The sequence below is a fragment of the Macrotis lagotis genome, chromosome 1 (assembly GCF_037893015.1).
Source record: "Macrotis lagotis isolate mMagLag1 chromosome 1, bilby.v1.9.chrom.fasta, whole genome shotgun sequence".
In the NCBI taxonomy this organism is placed as follows: domain Eukaryota; kingdom Metazoa; phylum Chordata; class Mammalia; order Peramelemorphia; family Peramelidae; genus Macrotis; species Macrotis lagotis.
In genome coordinates, this window is record NC_133658.1 from 582,336,919 (window position 1) to 582,359,399 (window position 22,481).

At 49.1% G+C, this 22,481-nt stretch overlaps 1 protein-coding gene across 10 annotated transcripts in view; it reads right to left on the reverse strand.

The window, feature by feature from the left end:
- Positions 1 to 280: 280 nt before the first annotated feature.
- TNK2 (tyrosine kinase non receptor 2) overlaps positions 281 to 22,481 on the reverse strand; it is a 40,022-nt gene continuing 17,821 nt past the window's right edge. For 7 of the 10 annotated variants that reach the window (XM_074214753.1, XM_074214758.1, XM_074214749.1 and 4 more), the window contains exons 3-15: positions 22,164 to 22,234; positions 19,994 to 20,215; positions 19,273 to 19,425; positions 18,200 to 18,477; positions 17,099 to 17,225; positions 16,142 to 16,288; positions 15,882 to 15,976; positions 7,539 to 7,733; positions 5,331 to 5,422; positions 4,073 to 4,117; positions 2,027 to 3,411; positions 1,759 to 1,854; positions 281 to 1,608 (exon numbers count right to left, since the gene is read on the reverse strand). In XM_074214753.1, coding sequence (XP_074070854.1) covers positions 1,366 to 1,608; positions 1,759 to 1,854; positions 2,027 to 3,411; positions 4,073 to 4,117; positions 5,331 to 5,422; positions 7,539 to 7,733; positions 15,882 to 15,976; positions 16,142 to 16,288; positions 17,099 to 17,225; positions 18,200 to 18,477; positions 19,273 to 19,425; positions 19,994 to 20,215; positions 22,164 to 22,234 — 3,149 coding nt within the window. In that variant the 3' untranslated portion in view covers positions 281 to 1,365. The remainder of the gene's footprint in view (positions 1,609 to 1,758; positions 1,855 to 2,026; positions 3,412 to 4,072; positions 4,118 to 5,330; positions 5,423 to 7,538; positions 7,734 to 15,881; positions 15,977 to 16,141; positions 16,289 to 17,098; positions 17,226 to 18,199; positions 18,478 to 19,272; positions 19,426 to 19,993; positions 20,216 to 22,163; positions 22,235 to 22,481) is intronic. The other 3 variants (XM_074214759.1, XM_074214752.1, XM_074214751.1) reach the window with 3 other exon arrangements.

Sequence of the window (22,481 nt, forward strand, 5' to 3'; positions counted from 1 at the left end):
TACCCACCCCTCCATCACCACCTTGTGTTGGAGTCATTCACATTCAGGGAGTCTCTGAAAGTCATCTTTTAAACACTAATGTTCTTCTAGGGATGCTAAAAAATGGTGAATCATGGAGTACCACAGCCACTCAAGAACCCCAACTGCGAGTCATCCAAAGGGCAACAGAGAGACATGATGACGGCCATGAATAAGTCGCAACACAGAATTACCCGAGGTTTATCTCGAGTTAAGAAGTAGCAAAAACAACAACAAAAGTAGTGTGACACGACACTCTTGGTAATGTAAAATAGAAACGCTTTATTTCTCTGGAAGAAGCAGATGTGTGGAGGCAGGACAAGAGCAGCAAATTTGGCAACAGAGGTTGTTTGGGAGAAAACACAAACAGCAGTGGGCTGGGGTGGGAGCACGGTCTCCACATTAGCTGCCGGTATCTGTTCCCTTCTGTTGATCCTGGGGTTCTGTCCCCTGGAACTGAGCTTCCATCCTCCCTGCCTCCAACATCCTGAAACTCTCGACCTCGGCTGAGCCAGTGACCCCAACCCAGGTACCAGATCGACTGCGGTCTGAATCCTGAGAACACTTCCTTAACGGTCGCTCCCGTGCCCATGGGACTCACCTGCCGGGAAGCTAGCGGGCTCCATGGAGGGGAGCAAAGCAATGGGGTCTCCCTCCTGCCCTCACCTCACCGCCCCTGACAGCTTCCTTCAACTTTCATAGGAATAGGAAATGCCACAGACGCAAGCAGACAGGCTACAATCTGGTCCCTAAAGGGAAGTGAGGAATCACAGTGGATGGACATTTCAAGGGCTGGGGTGGGGTGGGGGGAACATTTTTGCCTGGGACTGTCTCCAGTCTTCTCTCAGCCCAGCTCTGAAAGCCTCCTCGCCCCCTTCCCGATGTGCCCTCTCCGTGGTCCCTCTAGACTGGCCACGGGGGAGCAGATGGAGGAGCTACAGCTAGCACTGTGGAAGAGTGGTCCCATCCGAGGCTCCTCTCTGCCTATCTAACGCAGTGGGGTGATGGGGGGAGAAGGTAGCAGCAGCAGGTTCCCCCAGGCCCCCAGGGGCAGGAGGAGACCACCCTTCCCTGGCCCCCATCATGCAGCTCAGGCTCAAACGATCCTTCAGGCAGACTAACAGGACCCCCCCTTAAGTCAGACTCTCCGGTTCCCCAGACCTGCCATCAGCGCCTGCAAGAAGAGAGGGGGTTGCATGCTTGGGAGAGGTCACTGCGTATATTCAGGGTCCACCTCTTCCCTGCCCCACAACCCCCATTCCCAGGACTTTGCCTCCTCACAATATATCTCAGCTTTAGGGGCTGGAACTTCCCTGACCTTGGGAGGGGCTCTCGGCTATGGAATATTTAGCCCTGGGAAAACGCTGGGTCCCTGTGCCTACAAGGCCTAGCTCCCTCGGGTCCACCAGGCCGAGTAGAGGAAACAGGAAGAACTGGGGGAGAGCAGGAGGGAAACACATACTTATGGTGGGTGGGACCACAGGACTCGAGCAGGTGGCAGCCCGCCTGCTCCAGGTTCCAATCAAACATCTCCAGCACCTTATGGCACTCCTGCCTTGGCCGCAGACCCAGGCCAAAGAGCTGCTCCACCTGTTGGGGGGGTGAGGACCAGAAAGGGCATTGTCGAAGGCCAGGGTTACGGGGGGCTTAAGCATGAGTCGGAGGAGAGGAGGAGAGCTGGGGATCGGGGGGCTGAGCCAGCTCCCCAGTCCTTGGAGCTGGAGGGGCAAGGGATGGTACCTTCAGATACTGAACAGCCCTCGGAACGCTCCAGCTGTGGTTCTGCAAGGCCGCCTGGCACTCCTCGGTGGTCACCCCATGCACCATAGTCTGGACCTGGGCACACCCCCACCACTCTCTGTCAAGACTGCTCATGGGGCTGGGCACCAATTTCTGGGGTCCCCTGCTCCACACACTCCTTTTCAGAGCCCTGCCGAAAGGTCAAAACCCCGGAGGACCCGCTCCCCCGATGTCCTCCCTCCCCAACAATCTCTCTCCCGGGACTCACCATCTGTATCTTGTCTGTGGGCCGCCCAGCCTCCAGCCCATCCCCTGGGCAGCCCCTCACCAGACGAGTGGGTGCCCTGAAGGATGGGGCACGGGCACCTGTGTTGCTATTGTTGGCTGAGAAGTTGGCCTTGGGGTCCAGGGTTGCCTGGGGCATGGGTCTCACAGTGGCAGTGGGGGCAGCGGGGGCTGGCGTGCTGGGGGGAGGCAGCAGCAGAGGGACAGGAATGGGAGGAGGGTCCTCCTCGGGGCTCCGGGCCTCCTGCAAGAATCGCTGATATCGTTCCAGGTATGGGGGCCTCTCTGGAAGCAGATAGTAATGCGTATTGCTGATCTTCTTGCCATCTCGGACGATTGGGAGGATGCAAGGCCCCGTCCGGGGGCCGGGGGCCTGGATCACTTGGGGTGTGGCGTATTTGGGATCAGAGCCAAAGCTCTGAGTGGTGGGCATAGCCTTCCCAGGAGAGCTGGAAAGTCGAGGAGGCAAGGGAGACCCGCTAGACAGTGCCAAGGGACTGGGGGTACGGGAGCCCTGGGGGGAGAAGGGCTCCCTTGGGGGAAGTAGAGGGGCAGGAGCCACCCCCCGCCACCGTCCAGACTCCTCTTCACCCCCAGAAGCTGGCGACAGTTCCCCTGAGCGACAGCCCAGCTCACTTCGCTGGCGGGTGGGCCGAGGTGGGATCGGAACCCTGGGGGGCACTTGGGGCTTGTCTTCTCCGCCAGGGCCAGGGCTAGGAGAGGAGGCCAAAGGACCAGAGGGCACCTGCAGCTGCCTCATGCATTCCTGCTGCAGAGCCTGAAAGATTTCTGCAGTCTGGAGCGAGTTGGGGGGCTTGGTCCCCCCTTGGGGTGGAAGGAACAGATTGTCTTCCAGAGGAGGGGGCCGTCCAGCCTCAGGCACAAAGGCATAGTTGGTCTCCCCACGGGGAGGCCCCTCGGGGCTTCTGACCCCAACCAGGGTGCTGTTGATAGAGCAGACCTCAAAGTCCTCTTCATCCTGGGCCACATCATCATAGGCCGGAGGGGGAGGCAGCGGGCGGGTGTCCCAATCCACCACAGGGGTGGGGTGCAAGGGCCTTGGGAGGGCCCGTGTGGGGCTCTGAGGAGGGGTCTTGTCCAGCAGGGAGCAGGCATCCATGGCCAGTTGGGCAAGGGAGGGGGCAACGGGCTTTTGGGAAGGGGCAGCCAGGGGAGGCGCCGTGAGCTCGTCCCCAAAGTCAATGAGAGACACTTCGCCTCCGCCCCGGCTCGTCTTGGAGCCTGGCACTCGGGCGGAAGGCTTCACCAGCCACAGGCCACGGGGCAGGCCTGGCTTCCTAAGACAGAGGCGCTTGAAGTCAGCAGCCAGGGCGTCCTGGTCATCACTAACAGGGTCATAGGTGGGCTCTGTGAGCGGAGGAGAGAAAGCAACCCCCAGGAACGTGCGTCAGAGGGGAGACACCTCCCTCTTCTTTACCCCTGAGCTGCACCCACCCACCCAGCCTGGCCTCCTGCCTCCATCTCAGCGAGTACAGTCAGAGCAACCCAGGAAGGAGCTGGCCGAACAGGGGTCCCCTCCTGACCACATCCCCAAATATTCCCCACTAGCTTTCCTTTGCCAACATTAAGCCTTTGAAAAACCTCTCTATAAAGCTATGGTTAGCAGTCCCTCGAGGTCCACAGTCCATTTTCCCACCTGGCCCACCCAAACACCACACACATGTTAGTGCAAAGTGGGGAGGGCGAATCAGTAATTAGGGGGCTTTACAAGGTAAATGGGCACAGAAGAAAATAGCAGCCCTGCTGTCAGGCTGAGAACAGGCTCTGCATCTCATCCTTGAGTTTGGGGATTCTGGATGGGGGCACTGATACATTTTCTTGAGAGGAAGCTGGTGTTTAACCAAGGGACCAAGTCATGCTAGGGGCTGGCAGCGGGAAGCTCACAGCACACTCCCCCTCCCCCCTTCAGCCCCCTGCTGTGTACCTTCAAGGAGGAGAGGAGTTAGGAGAGAACAGAGGGGACAGGGGCAGGACCCCCGACATCGAGAAGGAGAACGGCCCCACTTACTCTGAGTGAAGATGGCAGGCTGAGGCGGGCGAGGCGGAGGCTCCCCTGGAAGACAGGCCGTGGGGAGGGGACAGAGGCAGAGGATGTGAGAAAGAAGGGAAGAGGATGAGAAGATAGATAAAGGGTTGGGGTGGGGGAAGGAGAGGGAGGAGAGATAGAAAAGGGAGAGGAGAAAGAAGAGATGGGGAAAGGGGGGGAAGAGAGGAAAAATGGAAAAAGGAGGGAGATGGAGGAGGGGAGGAGACAAGACGGAGGAGGGGGAAGAGAAAAGAGATGAGAGAGAAAGGAGGGAAAAGAGAAGGAGCAGAGTGAGAAAGAGGAGGGGAGAGATGAGAAAAGAGAAAGGGGAGGAGAGAAGAGACAGAGGGGAGAAGAAAGGAGAAGACAGGAAGACAGAGGAAAAAAGAGATATGGAGAAGAAAAGGAGGAGAGAGAAAGAAGGGGAAAGAGGAAGGAAAGAGAAAAGAGACAGAGAAGGGGCAAAGAGGAAAAAATAAAGAGGAGAGAAGGAGAAAGGAGGGGAAAGAGGAAAGAAAGGAGTCAGAGGAAGGAGAGGGAGGAAGGGGAAGGAAGGAGAGAAGGGAAAAGAGGAAAGGGCAAAGAGGGAAGAGAGATGGAGGAAGGGAAGAAGGAAGGTTAGGGAAGGAAAAGAGGAGGGGGAAATGAAAGAGATGGGGGGGAAATAGGATTGAGGGGAGAGGAAAAGAAGAAAAAAGGGGAAGAAATGGAGAGGAAAGAGAGAAAGGGGGTGATAAAGGAAGGTGAAGAAGGTGAGCAGGAAATGAGATCAGTTAACGTGCATCTGAAGAGGTAGGTGGGCAGAGTAGCAAAAAACTGGCTCAAGGATAGCAGGTCAGAGTCTGGGAGATGAGCAGGCGGGCACCTAAGAAGGAGCTCGAGGTAGGCTGGTGAAGGATTAGAAGGCAACATAAAGAGCCAGGAATGGAGTTGTGCTAAGCTGGTGAGGGGAGGGGGCTGGCAGCAAGTCCAGGGCTAATCCAGGGCTATGTCCAAATGATGCCCACCACTGGCGGATACAAAAGGAGCCAACACCAGGTGCCCCTCATCTTCCACCCCACTTGAGTCGGGGGGATCAGGGACAAAGCTAATCCACCTGCTGCTCTCCTCCCCAGGCCTGAGCCAAGCAGACCAGCATGGAGGCGTCCTTAGGAAGAGGCTGCCCACTCCTTCCTATCTGAAAGCCGGGGCCCCAGGGGATAGAATGGGGGGGTGCTCCTGGGGAGGAGCACACTCTTACTTTTGACCCTTCCTAGGAGCTGGGTGGGGCGGGAGGTGCTCAGCTCCACTGCTAGCAGGTCCGGAGGATCCATAGGGTTTCCCAAATAAAGTCTGTAAAGAAAAAGAGAGTTGTGTGCTGGTGGAAGAGGAGAGGTAGCCCTGGGAAGCCAGTCTTTTCATTCTTTCTCTGATGAGACTGAGAGACAAACAGAAACACTAGGGGAAGGATCTGACCCTCAAGGCAGCAGATAAACTGTGCAGACTAAAAGGGATGAAGATTCCGAAAGGCCTGGGAACTAGGCTTGAGAGTGTCTCCCCCAATCCAGGAAAACAGGGAGCTCTAAATCCTTTTTGTGCATCGAGGACACCTTGGGTAATCTGGTCAATCGACCCACTCACCCCCTACTTAGAACTGTATTTTTCAAAAGCATAAACTATACAGGATTATAAAAGAAACCAATTCTATTGGAATATAGCTAGTCAAAATGCTAAAAAAGGAAATAAAAGTTCATGATCTCAGATTAAGAAATTTTATAGTAAAAGAAGGACTTGGGTCCTGGCACATGCTCTATCACCAGCTGTTATCTTGGTCAAGTCCCCTTTCTTCTCTGGGCCTCAGTATTCTCTTCTGTAGGGAAAGGGCTCTACTAGACCATTTCTAATCTCCCTTCCTTCTCCAACAAGCTCCATGACTAATAGATGAGGAGACAGAAGCGGGAACAAGGAGGCAGGGGGCCAGCTTCCCGTCTCCCCTGCCCCCACTTCAACCCCAATCCTTGCCTGTCAGTTCTGGGCCTTAGTCACTAAAGCTGATGAATGCCCTAAGGAATGGGGCTGGGTCCACCCTGCTGTGCCACTGCCATGCCATGAGGCACTAAGGCAGTGTCTCCCCCTCTTTTCAGAACTCTCTCAGGCCCTGCTTCCCTGAATCCCATGTTCTATGAAGAGGGTGTGTATGTGCAGCCAAAAGGGACCTAGAAACAGAATCCTAGGTTGCTGAAGCCAATGATATCAACCAAAAAATGACTGGGTTTGAATCCAGAGGACCTGGGTTCAAATCTCAGTCCTGTTATTTACTGCCTGTGTGAACCTCTATGAGTCACTTAATTACAGTTCTCATTTATAAAAAGAGGGGGTGGATGCCCCAAGAGGGAGTCAGCGCAACCAGACACAACCCAGATCACAGACATCCCAGATGGTTCTGACACGCCACCTAGGAAGTGGTTCATCTCTCTCTGTCTTTCCTTATTCAGGTTGACAAAGGTCCTTATGTGAACTCACAGATCTCGGGCATTCCCCAAGTCTGCACCCCTGGAGCCTGAGGCTAGGGGACAGACTGTTCAGGGCTTCTACTGTCTAGGGTTGAGTAGTATCAAAAGGAAATGAAATGCAAAAGAAAGAAAAGTGGGAGAATCTCAGGAAAGAAAGGGGGCAAAACCTTTGTTGGGGCCTGGGAGGGGGAGCAGACCCTCTCAGTTGTTCCACACTTGCCCTGTGACTACTTGCTTCAGCAAATTATGCAGGCTGAACCACCATTCTCTCGACACCTCACCCCCTGACCCCAAATCCTTACTGTTACCTCCCTCTTCTTCTCTGGGTTTACTGGAGGGGTTCCAGTGCTCCTCTCCTTTGAGCACTGGAAACTAGAGAGGGAAGGGGAAAGAGAGAGATGAGTAAATGGCTGAAAGAGAATTGACCCAGGGTCAAGAATTGGGGGGAAAGACAATGAAGGGTGAGAAGAAAGAAATGAGTAATAGGATGGCAGAGGAGAGGACCCAGGGTCAAGAATGGAGTGTGGAAGACAATGGTGGGGGAGAAAAATGAGTAATAGGGTGGCAGAAGAGGAGACCCAAAGTCAAGATCTGAGAAGGAAATATAATGGGGGGAGAGGGAAATGAGTAATAAGTTGAGATAGGAAGGAACCCAAGGTCAAGAACTGAGGGGGGCAGAGAAAAATGATTAATAGGGTGGCAGAGGAGGGGACCCAGGGTTAAGAACTGAAGGGGGAGGTATATATATACATATACATACATACATATATATGTATATATACATATATATATGTATGTTATTAAAGAGATTGTTGTTAACCAACCTAGTAACAGTAAAGGAACCAGATAATGAAGCATTAACTAAGTCCAACATGCAGGTGAATCACAATCCCTCTCCCTCCCAAGCAGAAGGGTTGAGCGAAAGGGGCAAGTCCCATACCCAGACTGGTACTTACTCATCAATTTTGTCCGGGAATCCCCAGCAGTGTCGGGGGTCACTGTCGCCATGGCCCGTGTGGATAAAGCTATTCTGGAGTGGTTGGCTGATGTCATGGGCTGACAGCCCAGCCACGGAAGTCACTGCGTTTCTCGGGAAGGGCCCCACACACAGTGTCCTTGTATTCTGCCCACGCCACCAGTAATTCTCCGCCCTGTCAAGCCCAAAGGGAGATGGTAAAAATCAAGAGACAGCAAGGACAGTTGGACAGTACCAGCTACATCCAGGTCAGCTCTGGGCATGTACCAGCTCTACGTGAGGTTCAGACCACCTTTTCTCCCTGTAGCCACAGGGCTCAGAAGGAAAGCCAGACACATAAATACCTCACCCCCCCCAACTTCCCTGGACAGGTGTGGCCTATCGTGACCACCCAATCTTATTCTTACCCCTGGGGCATTTAAAAAACCAAGACACAAAAGGGCTGGGCATTTATTTTAAATGTGAGCTGGAGCCAGAGAGGCCGGACTCAGCTATTCCTCCTGGCACCACTCCCGCTCCCCAAGCGGCTGACACATTTCCTCCCTAGAAGCTGTGGGGAGCTCAGAGCCAGGGAAGACCTGCAGGCCTGTCTCTCCAGAAGCAGCCTTCCATAGAACATAATCAAACAACCTTCTCTAATAGATGAGACCTGGTAAAGTTGAATGACTGACCCAAGGTCTTGCAGCTGGATAAGTAAGTGACAGAGCTAGAAGTCTAATCCAGCTCCTTGGACTCCAATCTAGGATTCTTCCTGCCAGATCTGGCACTCCTTCTATTCAATACACGTTGAATTATTTCTAATTTGTTTAGACAAGAAAAAGTTCTTGTCTTCACAGAATGTGTGTGTGTATGTGTCTAAGTGATTTATATAGGACACACAGGTGACAAGTGTTGGTGCAGGAATAAACCCAAGTCAGTCTCTAAAAACCTGTAAAATGAATGTCCCCTTAGCCATGGAAGGAGCGTTTTCATAAAGGACTTATTCCCTAAAGAACAAAATCAAATCTAGAAACATGAATATGGCCCGGGAGCAGCCCGAATGGTGGACAGAACTTACCTCTGCTAGTCATACTATTTTATAGAGAACATCTGAAAACATTTGTTCCACCTGATATTCAAAGTCCTTAGAAGGTTGGTAGGGTGGATATTATCTCTTTCTCTTCCTCCACCTCCCATTTTAATGAAGAAACACAGCTAAGTGACTTTCCCAAGGGCATCCTGGGTTATAAGCAATAGATCTGCAGCCCAGATCATCTTTTTCCATCACACAAGAAACAAACTAGCTTCTTCTCCCCTCCCCCCTTCCGGTCCCATCTAAGTCCCAAACATCACCACCCAATGATTAACTCTCCAGTCCTCAGGGTGGGAGAGCAAGAAAGGACAAAGGGAGAGGGCAACACCCCCCCATCCCAAAATAAACAGCTCCCCACAGGCAGTGGAGAGACCACCCATAGTTATCCGGGGTCAGAGGACTGCTACATGAATATCTAGAGTGAGGGAGAAATGCTTTTAAGAAGTTCATAGACTTCTCTGTCTTTTCCATGCCACCCCTCCCCAATCATCCCTTCTCTACCCCCACCCCTGAGTCCTCTCTTATTTGTCCCCACCCCCTTGGGGCCCATCTCTCTCTCTCTCTCTCTCTCTCCCTAGGCCAATGAGTCACCTGGAAGTTTGACCCTGCTGTCTACACTACCTTAGTTATTCATTAAACATATGAGAAATGGAAGGAAGTCCAACCCCCCCCCACAAAACCTTGTGGGGCTTTTTGAGGGGTGAGGGGGATTTTAGACTCGCTCCTGGGCCAAAACCTTAGGTGTTGTTCCATTGGTTCAGGTCATTGTCCCATTCTCCATGTTCTTTTTTTCTATTCACAATAAAATCTCAATATTCCCTTTATCTTCATTTCTGATTATGTCTCTTTTCCCCAGACACAGACAATTCCAACATCACCAATGCCTTTCAGGTTACCCTCTTTTTCCAGTCAAAATTTCAGCTAGGGTCCCCACAGCACATCACAAAAAAACTGACTCTTCATTGCTCCTTCATGAAAGAAGGTTTTGCACACCTATCCCCAGCACTGCCACATTACAACTGGGGAAATAGAGGTGGGAGTTCCCTAGTCTCACTACTGAGGGACCCTTACACAGAACTGAACTAGTTTCAACCTAAACCTTGCCCATTGGCTTTGGGAGTGGGGGAGGTGAGGTTTTTTCAGTGGATGTCTATGGGAATTACTTCTCAAAGGGCAGTCAAGGAATCACTCCCCAAATGAAAGAACGAAAGGACTGAAAGAGCTTTATAAGCTTCAAAGAACAATATAACTCTAGTCTATTTATTCAAGATGCTCACCCACCTAAGTTCTCTAGAGCTTAGAGGAAGCAGATGATCCTGAAGAACAAAGAAGGGTTGAATCAAACTCCTACAAGACCAAGAGGCAAGTTCTCTCCCCTCTGTCTACCAATCTCTGCTGTCCTTCCAGTCACACACCCTCGCCTCCTTGCATCCAGACATAGCCCATTAAGTGGGCCAGCACAGCTCTGGGGAGGCCTGGCTCTGGGACTCAGCCATCAGTGTTTCCATGGCAACTAGAGGCCAGTTCTGCCAGCCAGCAGTGTCACTGCAGAGAAGACGTTAGAGAGTCCCTGAATGATTAAAAAGATGGCCTAGCACCTTCCACAATTAGACTCCCTCTCCCCTACCCCAAGTTCCTTCACTATCCTAGGCTAGAGACAGACCTGGAGGCTGCCCTCAAATAAGAGGAAACTGAAGCACAGGCTGAAAACTGCCTATGGACTCACCTTTCTCCCAGGAACAAACTGTCACACACAGTGTGTGTTCCTTTACTTCTCCATCACCAACCTGAAATGAATCTCAAAATTCAAATGTTTTTGTCTTATATATTCTGACTCATTCATTCTCTCTTTTCCCATTTCTCTTTCTTCTTCTTTCAAGAATGAATCCTGGGGGCAGCTAGGTGGCACAGTGGATAGAGCACCGGCTCTGGAGTCAGGAGTATCTGGGTTCAAATCAGACCTCAGAAACTTAATAATTACCTAGCTGTGTGGCCTTGGGCAAGCCACTTAACCCCATTTGCCTTGCAAAAAAAAAGAATGAATCCTGACAGAAATTTATTCAGTTAAGAGGCCCCACAGAACCTGCTTTCCCCATCCTTGTTGTTTTTACTTTTGTATCCAAGTCCCTAACCAAAAAGCTTTTCTTACCCCCACCATACCCTTGGTCACATAGTTCCTCGGGGATTCAACTGAAAAAACTGTCCTATCCACCCACCCTACCAACAATTCCCCTAGACCCCAGAATCTCAAATTCCAGAGAAGGAGAAAAAGACCCCCGGGGGAAACACACACACACACACACACACACACACACACACACACACACACACACACACACACACACACCCTTCCAAAAGAAAATGAATGCAGAGTGATAGACCCAGGAACAAACAGTACCACGGACAGAGAAAGACCATTAACACCGAGATGTGGAGAATAAGGCAAAGAAAGACATCTGCAAGAACCCAGGAGGGACAGGGAGAGTCAAAAGCACTGAGATAAACAAATACAAACACACAGAATGGTCTCACTAGCTGCTCTGGCCTCAGTCCCCTTCACCTCCCACTTTCTGATATGATCCAGGAGTTAAATGAAGGGGCTTTGTGTCCAGACCAGTGTTGGAGGCTCCCTGGAAAGCCTTAAGCCCACGCGGCAGGCAGCGGCTAGGCAGCAGCAAAGGCAGCTGGAGCTGCCAGGGGAACCAGGGACGGAAGGGTGGGGCAGAGTGATCCCACAACTGCCCTCCCAGGAGGGAGCGGCCCGGCCCGAGGCCCTCCCAGCTTCTCCCCCCACCCTTCCACCCCTGCTGTTCCGGCAGTGACAGAGAGAACCAGCCCCAAAGACACACAGAGATTCTGAGTCACCCCCTGGGGAATGGTTGGCAGGGTGGGCCCCCTGTACCCAGACCTTCCTCTTACCCACAGAGGATGACCCTGACTCACATCTGGGAGGCAGAGCTGGGAAAGAGGGACTGTAAGGAAAGAAGTATATCCAAAACAACTGGTTGCATGGTAAGAGATGAGAAGAGGGAATGAGGTAAGAGAAAATGTTTAAGATGCTGCCAATGAAAGAAGACTGGATTGGAAGTCTGAAGTCTTTCCCTTTTCTAAGACTTCTCTCTGGCATGTGGATGGACATATGGAGGGAAATTCCTTGGGGTTAATCTCTTTGGGCCTCAGTTCCTTTATTTGTTAAAAATGGAGGTTGAATTTAATGGCCTCAGGTCCCTTCTAGCCCCATTAAGCTATGGGTGGGTGAGCCAGGAACCAGGAAATCCTCAACTTCCCTGGTTGAGAAAGTAGAAATTACTAGAATTCCACAATTGTAAGGAGAGAGACCTCAAATCAAAACTACCATTTCCTAATCAATCATCATGATTCAAGTCTCAGAAGTTCCTACATAGGAAGAGGGTTGGGAGGAATCCAGAAAGAAAAAAGGGTTTTGTTTCTTAAAGGTTTTTAGTTTAGGGAATTTTTTTTTTAGGTTTTTGCAAGGCAAATGGGGTTAAGTGGCTTGCCCAAGGCCACACAGCTAGGTAATTATTAAGTGTCTGAGGCCGAATTTGAACCCAGGTACTCCTGACTCCAGAGCCAGTGCTTTTTCTACTGTGCCACCTAGCCACGCCGGGAAATATTTTCAACATTATAGTCAATCTCTATAGAACCTTTTGGTCTTGGAACCCTTTTGACACTTTTTATTTTATTTAAGAGAATATATATATATATATATATATATATATATATATTTTTTTTTGGCAAGGCAATCAGGATTAAGTGACTTGCCCAGTCTCACAGATAGTGAGTCAAATGTTAAATGTCTGGGGTAGGATTTGGACTCAGATCCTCCTTACTCCAGGGTCAGTGCTCTATTCATTGCACCACCTAGCCTTTGCTGTTAGGGGATGCATTTTAGATTAGAGGTAACTCAGGCTGAAGAAAATCACCCAATTCCAGATAGGAAGTATATCTGCCAGTGTGATGATCAAAGCATCCAAAAAGCTTTGTAGCATTGTTATATTAAGGCCCATCTGCATCATTTTAGTATCTCCAAGTTTTATGGTCAAGTTCACAATTTCATAGTTCTGAACCAATTATCCCAATTACATTGCTGAGTGTAAATACAGGCAAAAACTAAATCATAAAGATGGTGATGGACACCTCTGGTCCTACCTCTCCATTTACCACAGCCACCCTACCCCTACCCCCTATCCCACTTCATTTTTTTTTTCAATTTATATACCTTCCCCTTCTAGATTTCCTCCTCTTCCTCAGGGCCTCTGGATATCCAGCCCCCCATCACCTTTCTTTTCCCTCTCAACCAGAAAAAAAATCCATTCATCCATCAATCATAGTAGTAACTATCATCTGGTGCTGAGAATTCCATAGACATGCTGAGAATGCCCTAGAAGTAGCCAACCCACAGTCAGGCAGGTATCACTGGTCTCATTCCTCTGGGGGAGGACCTCGGCAGCTGCAGCCTCTTCCCTCCCACAGCCCTGCTGAGGAAATCTCAAAAATCCAGGAGATCCCAGACACACGTGTTCCTGCATGAACAAGTATTACTCCACAGGCACCCATAAAATTCCTCCCAACCCACCCCAGAAAGCTCTAGCTGTGGCCTCCCCAAAGACCCTAAGATGGAATACTGAGGTGGTTCGATCAAGAAATTTCCTCCTCTGGTTCAAATCTGGCCTGAGACACTAATTGTGTGACCCTGGGAAAGTCACTTAGACCTGTTTGCCTCAGTTTCCTCATCTGTAAAATGAACTGGAGAAGGAAATGGCAAACCACTGCAGTACCTCTGCCAAGAAAATTTCAAATGGGGTTATGAAGAGTTGAACATGACTGAAAAAAAGAAAATGACACCACAGACCCCAAAGAGAGTTTTCTACTGAAACATATTTTGGAAGAAGATTCCCTTCCCCCATAACACAAGCAGCCAGAATGGAAGAAGTAGCTATGGGGAGAGAATTAAACCAACTTGCCTTAGAAAGCATGAAAAGGTTTTTTTTTTTTTTTGGGGGGGGGGAAGAGAGTCCTAAGGGGGACTTTCCTGCCTCACCTCTCTCTTTAACCCTGAACCTGCTCCTGCCCAAACCAGTTCCAAGGTATCAGATAACAGCAGGTGGGGCCATCTCGGCTGGTAGAGATGCCGGCATTGTTGGAGAAGAGAAGAGAAGCTGGTGACTCAGGAAGTACCTGGAGGCAGAGGCACGTGGGGGGTGGAGCAGCAGCAGTTACCCAGGGTCAGGGCTAGGGAGGGCCCAGGCTGGAAGCCTCGGGGTGAGGATTGAAGTAGGGGTGTGTGGGTGTGAGGAAGGCAAAAAATGGTTGGAAGAATCAATGGGGACTGAGGTGTTCCTTGGGAGGGCAATGGAATGGGGGAGTCAGAGAAATGTTAGATGAATTTGTATGTGCAGAATTAAAAGAGAGGGAGAAAGCAATTAAGTGTTCTAGTTGTACTGGGGACAGATCATTCCGGAAATTGATCAGAAAGCCCAGGAGAGGAATCTGTGGGCATCAATAGGAAGGGATTAGGGAGAAGCCAATATTGACTGGGATGGGTTGACCCCATGGCCACTGTGACTACGGCAAGAATTTCTGCCTTGTTCAAGTCTCCCTCTCTCCTTGATACGGTGTTTGGAGTCAGTGGGGAGAAAGTTGGATTTGGAGTTAGAAGACTTGGATTTCAGTCATACTCTGCCACTTAATGCCTATATGACTTTAGGCAAATCACTTAGCTTTACTAGTCCCTGTGGAGTTTTTATTGATTGGGCATGCTCCTGATTTCCATCTTTTTGGGAGGGGGAGGGGTTTGCAAGGCAATGGGCTTAAGGGATTTGTCTAAGGTCACACAGCTAGGTAACTAATATGTGTCTGAGTCAAGATTTGAACTCAGGTTCTTCTGACTCCAGGGCCAGTGCTCTATCCTTTGTGCCACCTAGCTGCCCTGATTTCTATCTTGAAGTCAGAAGCAGTAGATGTGTCAGAGGTTAAGTCACAAGATGATAGGGATCTGAGAGGCTTAAAGATGAAGAAACTGAGGCAGCATTAAATAACTTCCTCAAGGTCACAAGGCTATAAGCATCTGAGGCCATTTTGAACTCAGGAAGTTGAGTCTTCTTGACTAGTCTGGGGGATCTATCCACTATGCTACCCAGCTGCCCCATCTTGGGGTCTTTGAGAAGGATAAAAAATAACTCTCTTACTATTCTGATTAGGGAACAGGAGGCTAGTAAGTCTAAGTGATTTGTCTAAAGTCATACAGGCATTAAGTGGGGGAGTGTGACTGAAATCCAAGTCTTCTAACTCCAAATCTAACTTTCTCCCCACTGACTCCAAACACCATATCAAAGAGAGGGGAGACTTGAGCAGGGCAAGAATTCTTGCTGTAGTCACATGGGGACAACCCACCCCAGTCAATTTTAGACCTCATGTTCCCCTCAGGGATGATAGTCTGGCCCTTATGCACACAGTTGGGCCTTCACCTTAGGTAAAGTCTTAGAAGTCAGGAAAAAGGAAGAAATTACTGACAATTTAGCAGCTCATATGTACTCTGGATGGTGTGAAATATCTTATAAATATGAATTCTTGTGAATCTTAAAAAATGCTAAGAAGTGGGTACTATTATTATCTCCATTGTACAGATGAAGAAACTGAGGCAAGCAGCCCAGGGAAGTGCAGAGTGTGTCTGAGGGCAGTTTTCCAAAGATTCCAAGATCTGTATTCTATCCAATGGGCCATTTAGCTGCCACTTGATAAATGGAAGTATTTTTCTAACAATTAAAACTGTTCAATACAGTGGCACAGTGGACAGGCTGTTTGGTCTGGAGTCAAGATTAATCTTCATGAGTTCAAATCTGGTCTCAGACACTCAGTAGATGTGACCAGGGACATGTTATTTAACACCAGAGGCCTCAGTTTCCTCATCTGTAAAATGGGAGGGTTGAACTGGATGGTTTCTTAGACTCTTTCCAGTTCCAGATCTATGAGCTTCTCTATATAGTTAATAATGAAGTTTTTAAGAGAATATAATATATATCTCTTGTCCTCTGGACTTGTCCCCCATCTCTTCTGACACTTCAGTGTCAAGCCCAGATAAGGACTATGGAAGCTAAAATTTGATTGAGTCCTGACTCCTCTCTTCCCTTCACACAAATCTCAGCCCAAAAGCAGAGTTAGCTCCCTCGGAGCCATCAGCAACGACCCAGATCCAACCAAATGTGGCCCAGGGACCACCTCTACCCATACCTTCCCTCGATGACAGTGATGACATCATTCATCTGTATATGCAATTTGTCTGGTTCCTCAAAGTCCTGAAGGGCCCTCATGTCTGTGGGCTGAGCCTATGCAAAAGAGCAGAAAGGAAACAGTGGTCAAGGGTGGGTCAATTCCAGCCTTCAGCCTTCTTTCATACTGACAGCAGAGATTACGCCAGAGTCAGTCTTCTCCACCCACACCCATCCACCAGGGTTCCCTAGGGTCAGACTCCAGTCTACCATGCTCCTTACCTCCAGCAAGAAGTCTCTCAAGGCTACAAAGGTAGGTCTGTCCTCAGGTTTGTGGGCCCAGCACTGCACCATGACATTGTAGATATCTCGGGGACAGTCTTCTGGTCGAGGCAGCCTCTCTCCCTCTTTGTCAATCTTGTGCAATATCTGAAGAGGAGAAGGGCAAGGTATGGGTACAACTAAAGAACCCATCCTACCCCCCATCTCCAACAAAAGGTTAATCTGAATCACTTTCCCCTTTACTGAAGTCTTCTGGAGTCAGAATGGATTCAGGCATGGGTTCTAAGCAGGGGACTTGGAAGAAGTAGCCTCTTTTTTTCTGAAGCATCTCCTCTTAGCTATTTCCATCTGAAGACCAAGGTCACTCAGGTGTAAAGAAATGAGCAGATAAGAAGGGAGGAGAGTGTACGAAGACCTAGCTGCCATTCTCTCTTCATTCTAGTGCCTTCTCAATGATAATTACTTTCTTTTTATCCTGGATAGAGTGTGCTTTGTATAATTTGTCTGCCAACTCTCCCATTAGATTATAAGCTCTTCGAGGGCAGAGACATTCTTTTGCTTCTATTTGAATCCCCAGGACTGAGTAAAGTGCTTAATACAGAATAGGAGCTTCATAAATATTGACTAATTATTTAAAAGATGTCCCTTGCAATGAAGTTGAAGTCCCCACTCCATTCGCTTTTTTTAAGATTTTTGCAAGGCAATGGGGTTAAGTGGCTTGCCCAAAGCCACACAGCTAAGGTAATTATTAAGTGTCTGAGGCTGGATTTGAACTCAGGTACTCCTGACTCCAGGGCTGGTGCTCTATCCACTGTACCACCTACCCGCCCCTCCATTTGCTTTTGTTCAGTATCTAGGCATCCATCCCTTGGAGTCTAGACAAGGAATCCAACTAAAATGATCCCAGGTCCATTTTTTGAAGGTAAGAGGAAACAGAGTCAACTCAAGACTCTTAACCTGGCTTCCATTGAGGCCGATCCAGGGCTCTTGGCCATAGGTAAACATCTCCCACAGGGTCACTCCAAACATCCAAGTGTCACTGGCATGGGAGAAAGTTCGGGTCTTCAGGCTCTCAGGGGCACACCTGGTGGAAGGTAGAGTCCAGGTGAGAAAAAGTTACCAGTTTTACTGTGAAAGTTGCTGACAGTAGCTCATCTCCTCACCAGCACCTCCTAGAACAGACAAAGGGAGCAGAACTGGGTGTAACAAAGTGGCCTATTGGTCTTTTTGAACCAGGGTTCCAAAGGTTAGCCTGTATTCCTCCTGTGGTCCTCTCTGGCTACCAAAGCCCCCCAGGATGGGTAAATGATCACTTGGGAACATTGCTTCCCTAAATTAAGAAAAGCAGGCAGGGGGCAGCTAGGTTGCGCAGTGGATAGAGCACTGGCCCTGTGGTCAGGAGTACCTGAGTTCAAATCCAGCCTCAGACACTTAATAATTACCTAGCTGTTAGAAAAATAAAAAAAAATAATAATGATTACCTGGCTGTGTGGCCTTGGGCAAGCCACTTAACCACATCGCCTTGCCCCACCCCCACATCGCCTTGCCCCACCCCCCACCCCAAAAGAAAAGCAGGCAGGACAGGGATCAGATTAGGGCAGTCCAAGGTAGATAGAGGATATGTGAAGAGGAATAATAATAATAATAATGACTTTATGTAAATATTTTAAGATATGTTAAATACAATTTAAAAATAATTATAGCTAGCATTTATATTATGCTTTTAAATTTTGCAAAGCACTCTATATGCATTATTTCATTTGAGCCCCATGGGGCAAATGCTATTTTTCCCATTTAGCATGAAGAAACTGAGGCTGAGGACAGTTAAGTGACTTGCCCAGGGTCATACAGCTATTAAGTATCTGAGGCAAGATTCAAATTTGGGTTCTGCTAATTCCAAAGTCAGCACTCTATCTTCTATGCCACTTGGCTGCCCAGAAAGGCAGGCAGGACAGTCTCAAAGGGGTAGGACTAAAGACTCTTAACAGATGAGCAGAAAAGGGGCAGGGAGAGCCTAAAGGGCCCGAGCATGAGGGACAGCCCCACTCCCACCCTCACCAGGCAAAGGGAACCTTCCGATGCTCTTGCATGACATAGTGGTCGTCATTCTGGGGCAGGGCCCTCATCAGTCCAAAGTCCCCAATCTTGACCAGGTCTCGGGTGGCCAGCAGCAGGTTCCGGGCGGCCAGGTCTCGGTGGATAAAACGTTTGGATTCTAAATAGCCCATTCCCTCAGCCACTTGCACAGCGTAGCGGCTCAAAGTCCCCAGGAGGAAGTGACCCTGGTGTTTGCGCAGACGGTCCAGCAGAGATCCTAGGGGAGCTAGCTCTGTAACCTGGAGCAGCCAGAGGAGCAAGGGGAAGGGGGAGTCAGGGAGTCCACAAGGAGGCTCTGGGGATCTCCCCTCCTCTGCAGTTATTATTCTCAAACATCCTGACAAACGAGCCTCCATTGCCTCAGCTACAAAATGAGTCGACTGGACTAGACCAACAAGCTGTTAACTGACTAGCTGACTCCTGAGCTCCTTCGAGGTCAGTGTCTATGATTTCCCCTTCCCCATTCCCTCAGTCTCAGCCACAGAGACTACCCACTAGGCCTGCTTTTCTTCATTAGAAATGTAGAATTGAGGTTAAAGATTATGTCATCTTTTCTATTTGTATCCTCAGAACCTACTACAGTATCTGGAAGATGCTTAATAAACATTCATTTGTTCATTCATTCATTCATTTATTTATTCAGAAAGTTTAGGAAGGTTTAGATTAGAAATTACAAGAGCACTCCCATGGAGACTTCAGGGGACATATCGCTGTCTCAAAAAGGGATGTGAGTCATAAGAAATTCAGAGAGAGAGTGGCGGTGAAAACTCAGTTGGGATCCTTGAGATTATATATCATCTTACTCTGGAATATGGTATTTTTCCTACTTTTTCCTCCCTCATCCCTCCTTTAAAATCTGTAGCATTATCATGAGAGAAAGAAATGAGGGAGCCTCCTTTTCATTTCTGAGAATGGAGGTGAGGAATAAAGGAAGATAATTCCATTCATGCAAGACTAACTGGTAGAAAACTAAGAGAAGATAGCAGCCTTCTTTATTCTTTGGTTCATGTTTCTTCTCCCCCATGCCCACTCACCATTTTCATGGGTGGAGTAAGGACTACCCCATAGAGACGGATTAGGTTCCGATGGTCCAAGGAGTGCATGGCATTGACCTCCCGGATGAAGTCATCCATGGCCTCAGGCTGGCTGAGGACATCTGGCTTCAGGCATTTGACAGCCACGCTCACCTGTCCAGGACAGAGGGATCACAGGGAGCTAGGACATGGGTCCCAGACAAAGAAAAGACCATGAACATGGCTAAATGGCATTAGTCTGGGGAATCTGCAAGTTTAAATGTTAATCAAGTCTAGTTAAAGCTCAGCACAGACCCCCAAAAGGCACCGTCTGCTGACTTTCCCCTGATCCTATTATCCCCAATTCAGCAAAGAGAAGGTAAATACACTCTATCCTAAGAAAAGGATGGAGAGAGTCACCATATGGATAATCCTGCCCTCCACTCCCACCCCTGGGACCTTGACCATTTAGGCTCGACCCTGATTATAACCAAGGCATTTGCTTTTAATTCAGAGGTGTGTAATGGAATCTACTACAATCTGGAAGCCTTTGGACCTCTTCTCAGCATAAAATTAAACACACAAAATTCAGAGAATTACAAAGCAAATTAATTATACTGAAATAAAGATATATATATATTTTTCGTACAAGTGCCTAGACCCCAGGTAAACACCTCTCTGTTCTCTCTTCTTTTCTTCTCCTCTCTGATCCTCCCAGGAAATCCAGGTCAACCCAGCTCACCTTCTTCCCTGAGGGAGCATCCCACTCCCCTCTGCGTACAACTCCAAAGGAGCCATCTCCTAGCTTCTCGAACAAGCTCAGGTCTTTCTCCCCGATGAGACAAGTAAGGCTCTGCAACGACCCCTCCCCAACAGAAACCCCTGGGACCGGCGACGTCTTTCTGAAGGTATTCTGTGATTGGGGAGTAGAAAATTCTGCATCTAAGCGCTTACCACTGAACACCTGGAGGATAGAAGAGAAAAGGAGTCAAAAGCGAGAGCACACGGTCTAGACTGGGGGTGGGGAACGTCCGGCTCCAGGGCAGTTATAAGGTCCTCAAAATCATTTAGTTTAGTGCTGCCAAGGTACCTATAGCCAAGACTCAAAATTCAATAAATCCAGGAGCTTTTTAGGGGAGGATTAATTAAATGCTTGGCTAAATTCAGCAGGGCTAAATTTTTTAAGTTTTGACTCTTGGCAGAAAAAAAAAGGTTCCCCATCCCTGGTCCAGACCCTAGACCAAGGTTTGAGTTGGTTCAAGTTTAGAGCTGGATGGAGCAGGACTCCTTATGGAATGTAGGGCCCCAGTTAGTCACAGTGATGAAGGCGAGTTAATGGAACAGTCAGTCCAGAGCGGCTCTTCGGTCTTTCCTGGCCACTTTGCAGGCACTGCAACTACTTGTTTATGCCATCTCAGCATGGAATCTGAGCCAGGAAAGATGCTGGGGCCTCCCTTGACCCCAACCCTTTCTCAAGCAGTAAGGGGCCCTCCCTACCTCCCCCTTCTAATTTTAGCTTTGGCTCCTTCCCTCTGCTAGCCACTTGGTGCTGTCTATCTCCAGCCCCCTCCCCAGGGAGTCACTCTGTCCCTTTTCCTGCCCAGGGGAGAAGATAATTTTAGTTTTGAAGGCTGGGAGAGAGAGAGAGAGAGAGAGAGAGAGAGAGAGAGAATGAGAATGTGTTAAGTGTGTGCTGGGGGGGTAAGGAGGTAGGGTGAGGGGAATGCCATGTTTGAAATACTCAGGACAGCCCTACTAAGGCTGAGATGATATCTTGAAGCTGAAAAGGGGACTCTGAACTAAAACTGAGTTTTGGGAATGGAAGCAAAGTGGGGAGGGAGGCAACAAGGCTAAAAGGTATCTAAAAGAGAACTAAATCTGCAGGAAAGAAAGCAGATAAAGAGAAAATTATACTACTCCCCAAGAAAATAAAATGTGATCTTGGCAAAATAGCCCTAGTCAAGCCCTCCTAGCTCCTGAGTTAACCCCAACAGGTGCACCCCAACATTCAGGCCTGCAGCAGCCCACATTATCCTACCATTAGCTCCCATCCTACTCTGACCAAGACCTCCTTGAGATTGGCAAGGCCTCCAACACTGAAGCACTCAGATCCAAGAATCAAGGCTAGCACCCTGCCTCTCTCCAGGATTTTGGTTTCTCTCTTTAGTCCACGATTTGGATCTGTCCTCATGACTTCCCTTTTCACACAACCTTCTCTCCTCTATTCTTCACATGTCTCTCCTCAATCCCCTCCCTTCTCCCTTCAGTCTGGGCAGAGGGCCAGGGCAACATCCACCAAAGGAGACCACGTGGCCTGGTGCAGCTGCCCCTTATCAGGCTCTCAAGTGGGTCCTTTGCTGTAGGGCCATCCAGGAAATTGCTGCTGCCAAATCCAGGAAAAGCTCCCCCGATGCCACCCCATCCCCTGGGACAGGGCCCACAGGACAGAGATAGGGAAAGAAGGCCAGAGACTTTTTTTTCTAATAAGCAGAACACAGGCCTACACAAACTTCCTTTCTCACTGTCTTTTAATACAAGCAAAGGGCCAAAGAATGAATGAATTCTAGGTTCAGCTAAGAGACCAGTCAGAGGGGAGCAGAGACCCAGTAAAGAGGTACTTAAGGGGGATACATTTATTTATGGCAGAAGCCACCTCAGGGACTAGAGAATGAAAGCACAAAAAACAAAAAAATTTTTAGAAGGAAAGATGCTTTTAAGAAATATATTACAGTGAAAACTTCCTAGATTCCAGGAACTGAAAGAATGGGAATGAGGTACATGAGAGGTCTTCTCCTCTGGGGTCAAGTGATTCCCAATGTACTTAAAACTCATGCCATTGGGACAAAGAGAGAAAGAGGTCTCTGCTAGGGACTCGGCTCCACCCCTCCACTGCCGTGGTTGAATGTACTCACCTTGCTCATCCAGGACTTTCGCTTACACATTGCTTTTCTCCGTTTCACAGCCTCCCATAGCCTCCGTTGACCTGCAGGGAGCCAGCACCCATGTCAGAAGACAGATATACCCCAAGGGATGGAAGAGGTAAGAAGGAGAAATGACTTCCTTCAGCCCTCCTCTCCATCTTGCCCAGAAGCAATGGGAAATTAGTACAGTCTTCAGGCATCCACTCCCCATAGAAACCAAAAAATAGCCCAAAAATGGATTAGGCAAGGAGCAGATTGAGATTCTCACCCCAGGACTGCAGTGAAACTACTGACGACCCCTTAAGGCAC